General features: G+C 40.4%; 1 protein-coding gene across 3 annotated transcripts; it reads right to left on the bottom strand.

The window, feature by feature from the left end:
- Window positions 1-1,150: 1,150 nt before the first annotated feature.
- LOC117421472 (PHD finger protein 20-like) lies at window positions 1,151-18,412 on the bottom strand. 3 transcript variants are annotated; one of them, XM_058990926.1, is made up of 20 exons: window positions 18,207-18,412; window positions 14,315-14,415; window positions 13,777-13,948; window positions 13,129-13,216; window positions 12,407-12,483; window positions 11,494-12,316; window positions 11,287-11,391; window positions 10,808-10,978; window positions 10,354-10,545; window positions 10,111-10,170; window positions 9,722-9,994; window positions 9,157-9,327; window positions 8,822-8,917; window positions 7,793-7,957; window positions 7,286-7,464; window positions 6,989-7,088; window positions 6,371-6,566; window positions 5,705-6,098; window positions 5,270-5,450; window positions 1,151-3,824 (listed from the first exon to the last, which is right to left on the bottom strand). In XM_058990926.1, the coding sequence occupies exons 2-20, from the start codon at window positions 14,395-14,397 to the stop codon at window positions 3,682-3,684; spliced, it is 3,669 nt and encodes a 1,222-aa protein (XP_058846909.1). In that variant the 5' UTR covers window positions 14,398-14,415; window positions 18,207-18,412; the 3' UTR covers window positions 1,151-3,681. The 3 variants fall into 3 exon arrangements, with proteins under 3 accessions (XP_058846909.1, XP_058846911.1, XP_058846912.1); XM_058990928.1 differs by lacking the exon at window positions 7,793-7,957 and having other exon boundaries at window positions 18,207-18,411; XM_058990929.1 differs by lacking the exon at window positions 10,808-10,978 and having other exon boundaries at window positions 18,207-18,411.
- Between the last annotated feature and the right edge of the window lie 272 nt (window positions 18,413-18,684).

The following is an 18,684-nucleotide window of genomic DNA, read 5'->3' as shown; positions in this document are numbered from 1 at the left end:
TATATTATTACATGAACAAGTCTTCAGCTCAAGGTTTTTTTTTTTTTTTATAGAATAATGCAGCACTAGTCAATAACAATGATCTATTCATGTCATATGTGGGAGTTCCTGTCATTAGAAATTTCACTTTGAATGTAATCTATTGTTCATCAAAGATGAGTTACCACACCACTGCCATTTGGCATTTAGCTTACAGCACATGCCGATTTATATTGCAGAGAGCAAGTTGAAAAATGTCCGTTACCAGAACATATTTTGGCTCAGAATAGGCTCCTCATGATTCTTGATCCAGTTCTGAATCCAATAGAGGTTGATGACAAGACAGCTAGAGCAGTTGCAACCAATCTGTAAAGAAGAGTGGCAAAAGATCGCTCCCATGCTTGCAAATTCGAAGCCTAGTTGTCTAGAGCGGTGGTTCTCAACCTGGGGTCCAGGGTGAGAGACAGGCCTTGTGGCACCCCAAATCAAGAGTCTGAGAACCTCTAGAATGTATAATACATTACACTGTGATCGTCTGAGGCCAAGTTATGGGAACTACTTTAAATGTGTCTCAGTATATGTGCATTTATATTAGGTATGCATATGTATTTTTTTTACAGATATTGCTCTATTAAAAATACTTTTTTTTTTTTTTTTTTTTAATAATAAGGTAGCCAGGTAATGTGAAACAGGAATTAGTCTGCCACTCCCTGGAGAGATCATGTTTTCCTTTAAGAAAATATAAAGCAAACCTGGGAGTCACAAAACCACGATCAATATAGATCAATATAAACTGCAGTGCCCCCTTGTGGAAGTAAGATTAAATACAACTCAGGATCCTTTATGATTTCAAATTAAGCAGTTTATATAAATGCTTGTACTACACCAGTGCAAAGTGTAGGTAATGACAGGCTGTTAGGAGACTCGCATTTGTATATATTACATGAAGCACAAAAGGGTTACTCATCTTCTGAAGCTGGGTTCAGACTGCTCAAGTTCTCTTATAAGTCTCTTATAAAACACCACATGTAATAACATCTAACTTTTTTTTTTTCATTCAATAAAACAAATAGTTTTTTGATTGTTTTATGGGTAACGCTGCAAGATATCTCTCTATTGTCGCAAATGTCGCTCCCCTCAGCTCCACTTTGATTTACTCAACAGTCAAAAGAACATGAAAACATGATTTATTATTTCATAATAGAGCAGTCACATCCATCAGCTTATGAAGAGTAAATACACAATAATGTTTTGCCTTCCATACCTGCAAAGATTAATGACTTTGTTACCCGACCCCCCCCTTTCTTGGGATTATATCGTAATACCAAAGATGGGATTTTTTAAATATACTTTTTTTTTTTTTTATAAAGGGCGGAGATGGTATTCATTTCATCTGAATTTATTTTGTGCCAGTGGTTTTAAACCCCCCGCTCTCTTTCCGAAGTGGGGGTGGGGGACTCTTCAGCTTGTTGTTTTATTACTAACTTTTGACAGTAAGGTACTCCTCCCTCCTGTACAAGAGCTCAACAAAGCAGCACACAGAAACAGGGGGCTCTGTACACCTGGAATGGACGCAAGCTTAAATATGGCAACAGGGACATGTGTACATAGCATCTCTCCTAGTCAAAACTGACACTCCCCACCAGCTTCACATTACCTCGAACATGTAGATACCACTCCTAGGACCCATTTGAAATGGATTATTAACTGGCCAAAAACATTTGGTGAAAATGTAAATCCTTGTAAACCAGACCACGTATGGAAGAATATGTCGATTATTCCTCTCAAACTTTGAGAGGAATAAAAACAGCTGTTAACATTATCAAGTCACCATTAAACGACTCAGCAGGTAGCAAGAAAGCCAGTTAAATTAGTGTTCCAAGTAGTTCCTTGCTAGTTTTATATTGTAAAAAAATGATTTTACTCCTCTCTGAAAATTTCCATTTGAATGTATTGCTCCCTCTTTCCTTTATTGCATGAGTTTATAATTTTTTTTTCAAATTCTCCACCGCCCCCATTCAAAAACCCCAGACTGTTCCACACAGTACCCCCATCTGCTGCAGTCTCTTACAATATATTTAGCAGCCCCCTCATTCGTCCCTGACGTGAACTGCTTTCTAATGACAGAAAAGGGAAACAGAAAACCAAATAAGTTAAAAAATGCATTAATAAATAAAGCCAAAACAGGATGAAAAAGAAACAGAAAAAAGGACAGATTTATAAAAATAAATGCAGAATAGAAATTACTTACAAGACATTACATTAAGTGCTAAAAACCGTGAGAGAGAGGATACAAACAACAGTTAAAAAAAAAAAAAAAAAAAATTACAATAAAAGCAATTTTAAAAGACAGCCTAAGGAACACTATAAACTTTTTTTTTGTCTTTTTGGTGACAGATTAAAACTGGGCTGGATGTATGAAGAGTTACAAAGTGCAGTGTTTTTTGTGGAATATCAATGTTACTGTCAATGTTACAAAAACACTTGGGCAAACGTTTGAAAATCAAACAGTATGACAGTATTTGCACTTGGGAGGAAAGACCTTGATAAATCTGGCCCATTGTCTGCTGGCTCTACGTGTCTGAAAGCCTGCAATGCACGACTTTACTGCAGAGCGATTCAAAAGCCTGGCATCATGAGAAACATCACAATCGCCACTGAAAACGGGCGAGCGCAGAAACGGCAGCAGCATACAGCACCGTTCTGTTTGATGCCATTATGGGCTGCACATCATCCCACCTGCAATGATTCTTATCACTAATTTGCATTGCATGTGCATGTGCAGAACTTCTGAATAACCCTGTAAACGGAGGGTACAGTGCACTACTGCAGGTAAGCTAGTTTCAGTATTTGAAAGAGGAACTGAGATGAGGATTGTTTTTGATACACAGAAGAGAATGGAAAATCACAGTACAGTAACTGTGTCCCCCCACCTCCGCCCCCCAAGTCTCGGAAAAGTTGCATGATACAACATGCTTTAAACTATTTTCACATGATATATATAAATATATTTTTTACAACACATTTAACAGAAAAGTCTGGCAAAGAATTACTATAGAACTCGATTGGTTACCAATAAAAATTAAAAAAAAAAGTAAATAAAATGAGTTTGATCTTGTATCTCCGGTGATGCCATAAGCACTCAGCCTTCGAAACTGTATTTTTGAATAGTTTTAAAGCCACAAACTTTCAGCGTCATCTACTTACTGTATATGATATGCAAGCTCTGAAATAAGATATTTCAAAATCTCTATACATTAATGTAAGATTGGTCGGTTATCAAGAACAGGAGGCATGCTTAACCCCATTTAAACTGTTTATAACAACAAATTATAATGTCTCACTTTAGACTATTCTTTGCATTTTTCAAAAAAGATGGAATACCAGCAAACTAAGGTTAACTAAAACAGTTTTTTTTTGTTTTGAAGTCAGCGTTTCCTTTCCCCTTCCTCTCTGACAGTCTCTGGACTGCGCTTGCCATTAATAAAGCAGATTCGGATGGATTCAAACCTAGTAACGTTCCCGTCTTCATCACCACCACACTGCCCTTGTGGGAAGGGGGAACGTGTTGTAATGAGACTAACACAGTACTGCCCCCAGCAGCCTAGCCCTGACGCGCCCGACCCTGGCTCACTCCCTTTTAAAGTCCTTATGGGTTTGTTTCAGAGCTGCATCAGCTCGGCGTCTCTCGGTAAGGGCCGCTCATGTAGAACAACACAAGGCAATCTGCTGCACCTTCCCCAGCTCCATCAGCAGCTGCTTGATCCGGTGCTTCAGCTGGGGTAGTCTGGCAAGAGGCTCTGGAGGCTCCAGCTCCCCTGTGTAATCCAGCCAGCTCTCCAGAACTAGGAGAAAAAAAAAAAAAAAAAAAAAAAACAGATAAAGCAACACTGCGTTAGACAGAATAATCAAGCTCAGCTATTTCAACATTTGTGAATATTCTTAGTCCAGAACTTTCCCCAAATTCATCTCCCTTTTCAAGCACAGGTGACATTAAACGCACTGGTTTGTAATAGGCATGGGAATTTGGAACAGTTTTCTAGTCCCTACTATTACACGCCCAAGAATAAAAGGCAAATGCTATGTGTACCACAAACAGACAGCTTAACAGCGTAAACCAGTAAAGTTTAAGATTAGGAATACAAACAATGTCCCAGACATGATTTCTTCATTCAATACTCTTGTCATTAGGCACAGTTTTTTCCTTTTCTTTACTGAATTAAAATACAGAGCTCAATGAAACTTTCACCTCTTCCAATTAAAGCCTTAGCATAATGCTACACAGTACAAAACAGAGTACCAAATAATCCTTTTTGCTGTATTCAGAATAAAATAAGACTTATCATACAGCAACCTAAATATTCTACAGCTGTTTAATTCTAGCAAATAACATTAATAAAATAATCTGAACAGAACAAATATTGTAACCTGGCCAAAACAGAAAACACATTCCAACGTTACAATAGTTTGACATTACTACCAATTACAACTAGCCATTGAGTACTGGCATCAGATGAATCTTAAGCCAAGTTACTTAGTTTATTCAATAACCTGTAAATAATTCAAAACAAGGAACATGCCTGCTTGTCCTTTTAATGGTCAGTGCAAACGTTGACATTACTCCATCCATTCACAGAAAGTCAACAGTAGATGTTTTGCATTGCAGTCCAGAGTTAAAAAATGACTCCTTTCCAAGTATATTCTTATCAGTCATTGTTCTGTTTAGTATTTAATATGCCTTTATGTTCATCATAAAATTAAATTGCTTTTCCAATTTCAATGTCACCCCATGTCATATACATTTATTTGATTTCAGTTGACACATTTAAAGTTCAAGTGGTAGTGGTTTCTCGACTACCTAGCAACAGTGCACAGCTGCTGCGTGGAGTCACTGCAGAAGAACTCAAGCAGCGATCTGTTAACATGAGCTAAAAACAAGGCAACAAAATTGGCAACAAATTTCAAACAGAGTGAGTTTACTGTAGAATTTTACTGTTACAAGCATTGCGTAATTAATTAGGGTCTTTACGTTTAATATGCAAATAACACTCGTCAAGCGTTAGCATTTAAAATAAGACGTGTTTGCTTCTACCAGTAGGCTTTTTTCGTGTACTCGTATGTAATATGCTAGTCAAATAATTTTCAGGTATTCGACTACACTGACTCATCCTTAGTTTGTAAAACTTTCTTTAAAAATGAACTTTCTATTAGCAGATCCTATGATCATGTTGTCTGTTGCATGATATTGTTTTAAAAAAAGTAATAAATTAATAAATAAATATTGAGATACCATCCAGCTCCCTCTCTATGAAGTCCATTCTGTGGATGACTTCATCCTGAACAGCCTCGATATGGTCCATCAAGTTGATCTGCCATTGCTGCTGGAAGTTCATATCACCGTCCCTGTCCTCCCTGGCCACCTTCACATTGCAGCTTTCACCAGAACAGCTTCTCTTGGAAACTTCAGCTTCCTGACAGAAACAAACGCCACTTACAACAAAGTACAAAATCATGCGCCTGAAAATGACAGACACCTCATGGTGGCATACAAAAAAACCCTACAAAGTTAATTGTGTCAAATTACAATTTATCCAATTAGGTTTTTTTTATACAAAACTGAACAAACCCTTATTTTAAGTATGTGATTTAACTTAACTGACTGCAAGATAAAATAAATCCCACACAAATACAAAACACAGTTTGTAGCTCCACTAAGTTTCCAGACCTTGTCCTGTTCTTTTTCCAGGCGAGGCTCCCAGTCTGCTTTTCTTCTGTCTTGATCGGGGCTCCTCCCGTAGCGCTGCTCCAGCACCAGCAGGTCCTCCCCATTCTCCCTGAACCCCCTCATGCGCTCCTCCAGCTCAGAGCCCCGAGTCTCCACCACCAGCCTCTGCTCCACCGCAGGGTAGTAGGTGCGGGGCTTCTGGTAGCAGTGCTCGCTGGTGATGTAGGACTCCTGAACGGAGGGGATTCGACAGGGCTTCTCAGTGGCACTGATCTCCCTGTCCTCACCTTCCACCAGCCCTGCTGCGGTCACCTGCCTCTTCCTGGGCTTCTCTTTGGCGTCCACCTGCTTCCATGACTGACACCTGAACTTCAAGTCTGGATGGGCCTGGCTTCTAAAACAATGAAGCAAGACACAGTACTTAGGGGCCATTAAACAATACTATTTTGCAGGACACCAAAGTCCCGCCTATTGATTGACATGTACTTCGCTGCTCTAAACTGATTTAGAATTGCTCAACTGTTTGCTCCATCCCGATCTTTCCCATGGAGTTTTCACACCCACAATCCAGAGCAATGAAAAGCACCAAACTCCATTTTGTGCGCTGTTGCACTATGCAACTGTTCCCGCCCCTTTAATCATAAGCAGCCAATGGGAATGACATACTGCAGGATGCTCATCTTGAGCTGCAAGCCGTTCAGAACTTCAATGACTTTGTGGACGTCGCCCAGGAGCTGGTGTGTGGCTGTGATTTTCTTGGCATTTTGGTGGGAGTAGTTCTCTTCCAGGAAGGATAAGCCATACATGTGTCCATTACTGAGCCAGTCTTTGTCGTACCAGTATTTCAAACTCTGTCTCTGTCCTGGAACAAGAACACGAACACCGCGGACTGTGATCAACAATATCCATTTGTCAGAAATTCACTTAATACAGGTTGTGACTTTAAAATCCCAAGTATTTCAGATACTAATAAGCACTAGATGTTAATATAGAAGCCACATAACTTGCCTGTTCAATAGCAACATTAAAACATTAATATTTTAAATGTACCAGCCCCATTTTATATTATTTTTTTTAAATGAAACAGTTTATAGAATGATGAGACGTGTCACAGACACTTTTCCAATGGTGTTCTGTATTCAGAGGTTGACAATCTACCCATAGGTGTTTTTCAATGGCTGTCTGTTTCCCAACATGCACGCTACCTGGTTTAATATACCCGTTTAAATCGACAGGTCCCTTGTGATTACCCTCTAAAGAAGCTCATTTCTGAGCCTGGCTCACCTGGCGGATCTCGACATATATAGCAGATGTACTTCTCTGGAACATTGTCCTCAAGCAGACCCATACAGACCCCATGCTGCCAGCACAAGCACTCTTCACACTGTTAACAAGGAAAATAAGTAAAAACTTCAATAATTCTATTCAAACTTCCCCTAGAGATGTTTTAATTAAATTGCATTGATACTTTAAAATGTGACACTATGTATTGCACAACATGTATGGGTACAAATACAAAGCAGACAAAAAGAAAAGGTGACGTGACCTAGAATAATCACGCAGCGTTGATTCATTTTTCACCTGTATCATGAAGTCGTTCTCCTCCTGGACCTCGCAGATACAGCGGACAATCTCAAACTCTCGGCGCCCCTCGTTAGGCCCGTCGTCATCTGGGTTCGTCGTCACGTCGACGTCCTGACCCAGCTCGTCCTCGCTCCAGAGCAGGCTGTCCGTCGAAGAGTCGCTCACAGTGTCTTCGTCTGCAATATCCAATAAACACACCATACATACACAGGGCTCACAATCAGATTGTGCACTCTCTGTGTTACAATCAGAGCTCAAAATGGTACAGAACCCCAGTGGTGAATGGGTTGTGCTATTGCTCAGTGTGGATTATTCTTCAAACCACATTACCCCAGTAATAACAATTCTACCAGAAGAATTGATCAGCTAGCTGTTTCAGCCCCATGCTGGTGTAAAACTATCCTTTCCACTTGCACTTGCAAAATATACACATCTCTTATTATTAAAAAGGCATAGAAATATATAGAAAAATACAGTTAAAAAAAAAAAAATCTTAATACCCACCATCCACTTTTATCTTTTCTGTGTATCCGGGGCTGGAGTTGTATAACAACTTGTGTTTGTGCGAGAAGGGGGATTTGTGAGACAAATTCAATTTGGATTGAACGAATATTTTCTTGGGTGAGAAATCTCTAGAGATGTCAATATTTTCTTCACTACCAGTATACTCTGTTAAAGGGAAAGCAGACGCAGAAATAATTAAACAGACCAATTTGAACAACACTAATGGCTGAAAAGAAAAGCCATACTAAAAAGTTACAAGTATCTTATTTTTTTTTTGTCACGGAACGGCTAATGTTATAAATCAGTAAAATTGTATTTAGGGTTTGGGAAAATACAGCAGAAACAAACTTAAATTTACACTATAATAAATTGAACAGTGACTGAAATTAGACAAATCAGGTATGTAATAGTTTTGTAAATAAACAGTATTGCTCTAGGTGACTGAGTAATTTGGGGAGATTTAATTAATTAATTAATTTATTTATTTTAAATGAAAGACCCAAGAATTTCAATATTCAATTTCTATCCAGATCAAGCCCACCCCATCCAATCCCTCCACCTCTCGTTGTTACCCTCTTTAGTAATTTGAGAGATTTCTCAATCAGTTCACACTGGACTCATGCCGTGACTCATTTTCTGTTCCTTCTCTCAAACTATTTAACCTTGGGAGGATCTTGTACATGTAAAACAAATCAGGTATTTCTACAAGTAGTTTAAACTCAAGTCTGACATCTCAAGTGCAGGCTGGCTTACACAAACCCAAATAAAACACAGACCAGCGTGAACTTGAACTTGACCCTATAAAAAATAAAAATCTGCTGGAATTTTGCAGAAACTTTTCCCCATGCTTCTATGCACATAAGAGTGCATTTCAATTATTATTTTTTAAATGCACTTTACCATACTTCTCAATGCTCTGACCCTACGAGCTTAACCTAATTAACAACATCCCCCCAGATTTGAAAAGGGAAGAACAAGAGGGCGGAATGAGTCCAGTGTGCAATGATGCACCCCTGAAGAGTCCCTTACCAGATTTGTTCTTCTTTTTCTTCTTCTTCTTTTTCTTTAGCTTGACTCTCAGGAACTCCCTGTGTTTCTTCTCTCTGATCTTCTCTTTTTCTTTAACTACCAGGACAGAAACATCCAGAGCACATTACATTACATTACCATATAACACCTGAGGCTGTCCAAATCAGAAACAAGCTTAAAACGCACAGTGTACACTCTGAAATGAAATGGTGAGATTTGTATTAATGAAGGGTAGCGTTCTAAACCTAGACCCTCTCCCCCATGTGCAAGGATCACCTGTCTTGATTGTGTGTATGCATATCGCCAGGATATAAAAACAGGAGGTAGTGGGTCACCTGTGTCATTGGCACCCTTGTCCTTTTCCTTCTCCTGCTGCTTGCGATTCGATTTCTCCAGCTGGTTCTCTTTGCTCTTTTCTCGGAGGGAGGGCCGGTGGTTGTGCAGTGTGTTGACAGCAGGGGGAGCCGACGTCCTCCTCCTCTCGTGCAGTTTTCCAACCTTGCTGTCTGTGCGGGAGGAAGGCAAGTTTCTATGGGCAGAGTGCAGTGGTATATCTAAAAAAAATAACAAACAAGCTGCAAGGACATTATGATAGTCCTGAGCTTTTATTGCTTTTCGACTTTTTTTTTTTTTTTTTAAAGGCTCGAGTGAAAATACTCACATGCACTGGAAAAGTTCACTGGGACCTGATAAGTCCATGTCCTGATGATTCTAGTCTAGCCTACAATGATATACACATCTGAATATAAATCTTGCGGGGCATACATTTAAAGTTCCTATTGAATAGCAGTTCAAGTCATTCCAATAGCAGTTCAAGCTCACACTAAAAGCTGGAATGACTCAAGCTGCTGCGCGACGGGCGCGTGTTAAAAGATGCCCTGGGAAAGATGGGATGCTTACGCAAGGAGGCTGAAATGGTGCGTCGTCTCTTGGGGTTCTCCAGGGCTGCCTGCTTCTCCGAGGCGCGGGTCTGGATGCTCCTCTTCGTCGGGCTCTGCTCGCTCTCGGCTGCCTTGTCCACTCCGTGGTAGTACTTCATGTGGTAGTGCAGGAGCTTGGCCTTGCGGAAAGACTTGAGGCAGTCTGGTACCTTGCACTTGAAGGTGTGGTTTAGATCAATAGTGAGTGCCTTAGGGGACAGGGAGTCCTGCGATCGCTTTATAGCCGTGTACACTTCAATTCAAAAATAAAAAAAAATCTTGTTAAAAAAACACGTATTACCTACACAGTGTTGTTCACTTATGTTTTCATTATTATTTCTTTACTATAATTAGAAGGGTTTTACTTACAGGGCTCTCTGCTATATTTGTTAGGGTTTGGTGGCTGGGGCTGACGTTTCACAACAGGAGCTGTAGAAGAAACAAAACACAAGATTAAAACAAATCACTGAAACGCTGCTGAGCTGAGCAGTTATGCACATTATACCGACCGGAATTCAGTGCTTTAGCACATCTTATTTTCTGTTCATTCAACACCTTTTTTCTTAGCTTTTGTACACGTTTATTCATCTTTGTTATTCTTTTGCTTCTTACCCGTTTCAGTGGGCAGTTTGCCTGGCTCTCCTTTCAAAGCTGTTGTGGGAGTCTCGTTCGGTGCGGCTCCTTCCTCCTGTGTTGGTTTCTCACTTGACGGAGGTGCTGGGGATTCTGGAACAGCATTAGAGGATTCCTGACTCTGCCCTGAGGAGTCAACAGCAGATTTGAGCTCTGCTGATTCACCCTGATCTGCACACAGAAAGCACATGACACACGTAAAGAACTTTTAGTTCCAACAAGGCGTACAAAACTGCTATGCACAGCTGTTATTTGTACAAAAGTAATTTATAATCACAAATAAACGTACGCAAAGATGACCCTATTTCCTATGGTTTAAGAGAGACTGCACCCTGAGCTGTAATTATGGGAACGAGAGGGGAATTTCTAATCCTATAGAGGGTTATTGTAAAAATGTACTGGAAAAATAAAGCAAAAAACAAAGACACTTAACCTGTTGCAGACTCCTTTTGCTTGCTATGAGACTGTGTCGTGTGTTTGGAGTCTACGGGCACAGGCGTGCTTTTAATGGAGTGCTGCCCATGACCGTTAATAGGCAGTCTTGATGACTTTCTCCTGCTGCGGTCTTGATCACTACTGCCGGACTGACTGGACTTTTTGGTCTCTGAACAACAGAACAGATCCTTATTAAAAATGGGGTGCAAACACGTTTTGCATTGCAGACTGTTTTTGGTCATTACAGGTTTTACTATTGTGAACATAACTGGACAAACCATTAAGGTTATAACTAAGCTCAGGTTTTTTAGTACGCCCCACTATTTCCACCCCACTATCCGATCTTGGGAAAATTTAAAAAAAAAATAAAATAAAGAAAATGCTCAAAGAATGTCTGCAGTCTGTTATTTTCTACTCTTACTTTCAAAACCTTTTTAATAGTAAAGATTCAAACCACTTCTTTGAGCCAACACTGACCTGCATTTGTATCAAGCTTGGTTCTCTTTGACGGCACATGTGCTCCCAAAGATATTTTTCGTTTTCTCAACTCCAAGACACCATGCTGGTTATCAGGTGATTTAGCTGAGAAAACGCCAACCACAGGTATTACATTTCAATAGTTAGTCAGATTGTTATAATTTGTTCAGTAAAAGTGACCTAGTTTTAAACATGGTCTACACAAACCTTTTGATGGGGGTCTGCCTCGTTTCCTCCGTGCCTGGTTTGGGCTCTGCTCTGCTGGTTTTGAATCTCCAAGCTCTGCCGCTGGCTCTCTGTCCTCTGTAGACTGAGCGGTGGTTTTGGCAGCTTCCTTTTCCTTCTTTTCTTCAGCTTGTCCCTTCTGCTCCGACGTCTCTCCTCTGTCCTCCTCCTTGCCTGTCTCTTCGGTTCCATCGCCAGACCCCTCCGCTGTCTTCGCCTCTGTCTCTGGTACTTTCTGTTCTGGTTCTGTCTTTTTCTCTTCTGGTTCTGTCTGCTTCTCCACTTCTGTTTCAGTGTTTTCCGCATCCTTGTTCTCCATCAGTGCTTCTTCAGGCTGCTGGCTCTTCTCCTTCTCTGCAAGTCTGTTGTCTTCTTTCTTCGACTCTTTGCTGCTTGTTTCTTGCTCAGCCGATGTTACACTCTTCTCAGTTGTTTCCTCACCAGATTCCACGTTCTTCTCTTCCTCTTTCTTCTTTGTTTCCTCAACAGTTTTCTTCTTGTAAACTGTTTTTACTCTGGACGCTTTCCTCTCCTCTTTCACCATTTCGCTAGTCGAGCCCTGCTGTAGTTTTTTAGATTCCTCCTGGACCTCTCCCTTCACAGCCACTTCTCTGTCATCGTCTTCTTTATCAGCATCTCTTTTATTTTCTGTCTCGTTCCGTTTATATTTTTTACTCTTCGGCGATGAGCTCTGTTCTTTGATGTCTATAAATTTTTCCCTCACCTTAAGTCCCCTTGTGGATTTCTCTTTATCACACACTTTTTCTTTCTGTTTGTCTTCGATCTTAGATTTCCCCCCGCTTTTCTGTGAATCACAAAAAAGGATATGAGATTGCAACATTTCGAAACACAATTTTCCTGGGAAAAATACATCAGAAATACTTAAACTTCTTACCTCATTGCGGTAAGGTTTGACATGGATATCCTTAACAGCCTGAATAACTCCATCGTAAAACTTCACAGTGTAGGAAGCTAAAGGAAATTAAGGGGCATCAGTTACAGTGAGCAGGTCACAGGTTTTTAGAGAGCAGCTTGGAAACGTCTCCCAAGTAGCAATTCATTAATTAGCCCCAGCTAACACATGCAAGCACAGCTGTCTCAGGAGTACACCACTTTAGCATCTAATCACTGCTGCATGCTGAACACCTACAAAATATGCAAACCCATTCTCAGCAGAAACACAACTGTTAGATGATGCGCTTTGTGCTTTCATTTGTATATAGACTGAAACAGCATGGAGACGACTTAACCACTCCACTGTCAAATTCATCTCCAACACTCTTCTTTTATATTATACAACTATATTTCTATTGCTTGGCAGAGCATAAAGTGAAACATTTTCAAACCCCTTCAGATTTTAGTCCTCCTGCTTTGTACATCTGTTTGGAAATTAAAACTACTGCATTCTTCATGACAGAACTTTGGAGGAGATTTTTCTTTTCTTTTATATATATTAAGCAGTCACGTATACTGAACAGACTGAGTAAATAATAGATTACAGACTTGTTCAACACAGAAACAGTATGTCTATGCCCTTGTGCCCCCTTTAACTGCTCTAGTCGAAGCACATCTTGAATTGTTCTGGATGAATAACCATTACTCTCCAGCAACACTTACAGAGATCTCTGTTCACTGACAGGACCTTGGCAGGGTAAAATCGACAGTCCGTCCAGCTTGCAAGGACCTTCTCGTTCACTCGAAACTCCTGTGTGTGTGTGACAGATTGACACAGCTAAGAACACATGGCAGAGATCAGTTACAGCATTGCTCTTATTTTATTAGAATTATGCTTGGGAGGGGGGGGGGGGGGGCTATGATTAAAAAAAGGTTTATGTGATAAATACATCACAGGCGGTAAGCTAGACTGCGCTGGAGATGTACCCTGCTGCATTTAGCTTCTGTTGATAAATGCAAGCCCTGCCAGATTAGCAAATGACCAAGTCACAGAATGGGCTGCAAAAACTGTCCTGGCCTCAAAGAAAGCCTGCACATGAACCTGAGAGAACACGTATGGGATGAACTTTGTCACAGGTGACCATGGCATGATAATCTGCAGGAATTAAAGGAGGTTCACCTATTCCTTTTCCAAAAACCAGGACCTTCACTGATTCTACGTGATCTTTAGGCACTACAGAACAAGCATCAGGAGGGCATACAGTGAATCCTGTATGCTGTCCAATTCTAGTCCTGCGCTTGCTACAGGAGCCACAACAGCAGTGTGTCTTGAAGCTGCTGTATAGCTTGTATCTGTGTAGATATACTCACAGCCTGGACCTCCCCCTCCTGCAGTCCCTCCTTCCTCAGCTGGATTCGCTCGACTGGCCTGAGATAGGGGCTGCTCCATTCGAACCATTCATCATAGCGATGACTCCACTGTCTGTAGTGAATCAGCACTTTCTCTTCCTCATAATCAATCTTTTCAATGTTTGCTGCGTACCTGACCATTAAAAACACACACAGAGCAAAACCATTCAGTTTTATTAATGCAAATAGCCTAATTCCTTAGTGTTTGTTTACTACATTTCTTCCAAAAAACAAACAAACAAAAAAAACACCTTGGCTGACTGTCCAGTTTGTTTACATTTCCCAAAGGTAATTTTAGCTGAAGGGCCACCCCTTTGAAACCTGCTTGCTGCAATGTTATTATTAAACAGTCATGCTCTGCTGATACTTGCAGCGGTAGGAGGTTATAAATTACATTCTCGAGCTCTGTTGCAGCTGAGGAAGCAAAACAGAGACGTGTCGATTTATTAAATAGAATATCAAAGCATGCAAAGCACAGGCAGACACCTCCACTACTCACCAGTTCTTGAGAGTGTCCCGGGCCTCCAGATGAGCTCCCACCTCAAAGACGATTCCTCTTCGGTTTGGTGGATTCTTGCTCATTTTGCACACATTAAAAACCTAGGAGTTGAACCGAGAAGAATAAAATTCATCAGAATTTAAAGAAAGATTTAATCAAACTAAAAAAACACAACAATGTAAATGAATGTGTTACCCCCCTTTTTTAATTCAAGATGATCTCTGAGCAGCCAAAAAAAGCAGGAAAAGACTGAAAGAGTTCCGCTATCCAAAGAATAAAAAGCGAAAGTGTGCTGACAGGCTAGCTTGATGCTGACTGTCTTGTTTATAGTCTGCATTGAACTCCAACATGCAGAGTCAAGTTTGCTTGCAGGTATAATATACACCTGACAAACCTATCAATACCAAATGCATCAAGTTTCACCATAAACTGCATGACCAGTTCTCTGGATATGTCTAAAATCTAACTGAGCTACAGGCTACATACTTGAGGTTGGCATACAATGTGCTACGCGCATCTGACTGCTGTGTGATTAGTTTATAATGCTTAATAATCACTATGTGAATTTTTATTGAGACAGGCTGGGTTGAATTAGTTTCCAGAGCCATTCAAAGATTGAGCATCTTGGATCCTTGCCTCCATGCATTTCTGAGCACATCAAACTCAACTGTGATTTTAATTAGATATCACTGTGACACTGCCTGAAAATCTGGCAAGGTGAGCAAATAGGCTCTAAAACCGGTGCGATAAAATTGATGTGAAAGGCAATGGTCTGCAAAACTGTCATTAGAAACTACGGCTGCAACTAGTTCATGTGAGGGATAGTTAATTAGAATCTAGTTGACCGGTCAGTCTTATTTGTGGTCTCTGCATTTGAAACCCTTCTTTTCATTTGTACAAGTTACTGCTGCATGGCTAAGATGCACCTCGCTTGCTGTGCTTTGCTTTGCATGGTTCAGTCGAATCTGATTCAGACATTGTTACAGCTAGCAAATAATAGGAAGTTTGTGCCTTATATGTTCTTTATTTTTTGTTTCTAATAAGTATATTTTATGAACTGAAACAAACAAAAGAAAGTTAGGTACTGGTTATATATCAACCAGTTGCAGCTAGCCTATTACTGTATATTCACACCCAACTAGTTGTTGCTGGACTATTATTGCACAGCATTTTCTCTGGAGTATCACTTCATTTTAAATTAATCTGTTCATAACGATAATAATAATCATAATAAATTTAGCATTAATATTAATAATAACCGCATGACCAAAGTGTCAGCCATATTATGTTGAGGTCAAAAATCACAGACAAAGAGATCGCATTTTAACACTTAAAGAATTTATAGAGGCTTGAGACTTTCACTTCACCCTCACAGAGTAATCAGTAGCACAGCCTGTGATCCAAAGGTTCCCGTCTGTACTGCACGTTACATCATATTTGCCGACCCACGCTGGAACCTCCCACATTCAACATGATTGTTTGTTCCGTGATGGCTGGTAGGCCACTTACTGTAATTGTATGCTTTAATTAGACAGACTCACTTGTCAGATCAATAACCCACACACACTAACTACGCCATCTAAAATCAGCAGAAGCAGTCGTGAAATATTATGGTAATGCTACTGTATTAAAAATAACTAAAAAGGGGTCATCATATACTCATAGACTATTGGAGATAACTCACATTATATTCAAAACAACACTTTGTTTATATTGGGAGGGTGGCGGGGGGGTATTAGGCTCCCTACGTGACACGAAGCTACTAATATCCCTTCATTACAACAACAGCAAAGAAAAGAAACAAGCTGATGCATTGCGTAAAAAATAAAAACTAAGTGTTAAGTGTAAAAAAACTGTCATGATGACATACATTTGAAATCATATGTTTTATTTAAAATACTCCCACTGAGCAAGAAACAACTGCATAGGACAGTACAGGTCATCCAGCTAATGCTTACAGAGGGGGCTTCTCAGGAAATGGGTCACAGTAAAAATACTGCTTTCTTTCCAGAATTCCACTGGGGAATGATTAAGCAACCCTTGCTCTCTTTGCAGCCTGCAGGCTAACACAGCACCCCACCTGGTCCCCAAGGTCTTCATTGCTGTCTGTGTGCATGAACTGGGCCATGATTGGCTAACAACCAAACAAAACATCCAATCACAGCGTCTAAAACACCAGTACAACACTACAGCAGCAGGGCTTTTTTAAAAAAAAATTTAAAGGAAATCTGAATTTTTGAGTTTTTCCAAAATATTAACTAAAATACAGTCCTATAAATGAGTTTAGGAAAAATAATCTAGGTGTTTAGGAAATGTAACTCAACTTAAAACCAAATACTACCGATTATTGTATTTAACAGTGTTTCTACAATTGTCAAAACTGAAACTAGCCTGCCTAACTCAAATGAAGCCTGCGCCGAGTGTGATAACTCCACACTAACAGTTTAGTACTGGAAACACAGTAGGTGTTACGATTATTGAGGTGCAAAACGGATTAGGGTAGTGTTTGGTGTTTAAATACATACATACCGTCTAATATATTAATGTTAGGTTTCTCAATAAAGTACAGAGATGAGAAACTATGTTTCGGGGGGGGGGGGGGGGGGGGGTAATGTCTGTTACGTAAGTAGAAAGCACTGTAAACCGATATATAACACAAAACAAAGACCTCTAATTTTCAATTTAACCCATTGCGAAACCCCCCTGGGTCAATCTCTAAAGCAAAGCCAACAAGGACAGACAACCACGGTAGTATGTAAACGCCACGATTGAACCAGTGCATATGTTTCAACCTGCTTCAGCCTAACCTCCGCCTTGGTTTAATTGAATTTACATAAAACACCATGTGAGCGGGCCTGCCCACATGTGCATTATACGCGATTCTTTACAACAGCATGTCATTAAAATCAGTCAAACATGTCCACACCCACCTGGTTAATGGGTGTTATTTGTTTCATACTAGTTGACGACATATCAACAAGCAACGAATATTATACAACGCAACAGAGACGCAATCAGCGCCAGTGATGTGAAGCGGTACACAGTCATCATGACACAAATGGCGCGCAATAAGGCTCTCATCCGCGTTGTTTACCATACCGCATACTCGCATAAAACCAGACTTAAAAACTTCTTAAAGACTGGTAATTTAACCTACAAATAAACTTCTGTGTGGTAAAATAAGCAAGCCTTGTGTATTGATGAGATGTATTATCTTACGATACGAAACAGTCTTTATTAGAAAAACGTGCATGCAATTTTCTTTATCATGTTGTCCTGGTTTAAGTCTACGGCAGAATTACCTGATGTAAAGAACGACGACACCGTTTATACTGCGCTAGTAATACCAGCAAGTTAATTCACTTATCGAAATGAATACACAATAAAGAAAGTGAAATTACATACTGCTAATATCAGCCCCCGCCTTTTTGCCGACTCTGGACGCGCTCATTGGACAAGAACTCTGCCAGTGACTTATTTAAGACGCACGATAGGCTGAACAGACTGCCAATCCCTCGCAGATTTTACACAGGGCCTGTCTCTGGCCTATTCTTGGTGCCCACCGTAATGATCTCAAATGCATAGGGCCAACTTCCCGTAACACGCTGGAAAAAAAAAAGAAAAGAAAAAAAAGACCGGAGCATCGCCGTTGCACCAGCCTTACACCGGGCGACAGCATCCTAACGGGCAGCGCGCACCTTTGCATTGAAGACAAAATGGTTTGCCTTTTTTTTTTCCCCCAAGAAAGTCGTAGCATCACACTGTAAACACATGCGACAACTTTTTCTTGCGTCTATTCTGGAATTGCTTGCACTGTATTTAGCTCTAAACAATAATACGATAGTCATTTGTGCAGCACATCTTTGGAATCCGTGTTACACAAGCTCATTACCTGTTTTCCGCCCCGTGCGTCCCCCGTTGGTGTAATATTTACTGTTGTTAATCCGTATTAGCTTGTATTTAATACCCCGGGAGCCCACGCAGTTTATTTTCCCTCTAGCTGTGGCGGCGAGGTAGTGTGTGATGAAGCGCCACTCTGCGCATGCGCTCCAGCACAAAACGCTGTTTCTTCTCTCTCTCTCTTTATCTTTCCTTCAAGCGGAAAACATGTTATGGAGGAAGGATCGGAGAACAGATTTCTTGGAAGTGCTGTGTGCCAGTAAACGTAGATACAAGTTCTGGTAAATAGCCGCCAAGGTTGCAGGACGAGGGTTTGTTCAGAAAATGAACAAATACTGTGTGCTGACTGCATAACATCGGTTCGTCATATCGACTACATCAAATAAAACAAACACGACAACAGGTGATCGAAACAGCAATGTGATAAACTATAGCGATAATGTTTAACGGCCAGTCTCGCATCAAAATAA

This window comes from Acipenser ruthenus, chromosome 18 (assembly GCF_902713425.1).
Source record: "Acipenser ruthenus chromosome 18, fAciRut3.2 maternal haplotype, whole genome shotgun sequence".
Classification (NCBI taxonomy): domain Eukaryota; kingdom Metazoa; phylum Chordata; class Actinopteri; order Acipenseriformes; family Acipenseridae; genus Acipenser; species Acipenser ruthenus.
The sequence above is the reverse complement of the archived record's forward strand: the minus strand, read 5'-3'. Positions and strand labels throughout refer to the sequence as shown.

Coding starts and splice junctions, on each gene's coding strand:
- LOC117421472 (XM_058990926.1), bottom strand. CDS start 14,397: ATGAGCAAGAATCCACCAAACCGAAGAGGAATCGTCTTTGAGGTGGGA. Junction 10,979..11,286: donor CAAGCTTGATACAAATGCAG/GTCAGTGTTGGC, acceptor TCTGTTGTTCAG/AGACCAAAAAGTCCAGTCAG. Junction 9,995..10,110: donor CAAATATAGCAGAGAGCCCT/GTAAGTAAAACC, acceptor TTTGAATTGAAG/TGTACACGGCTATAAAGCGA.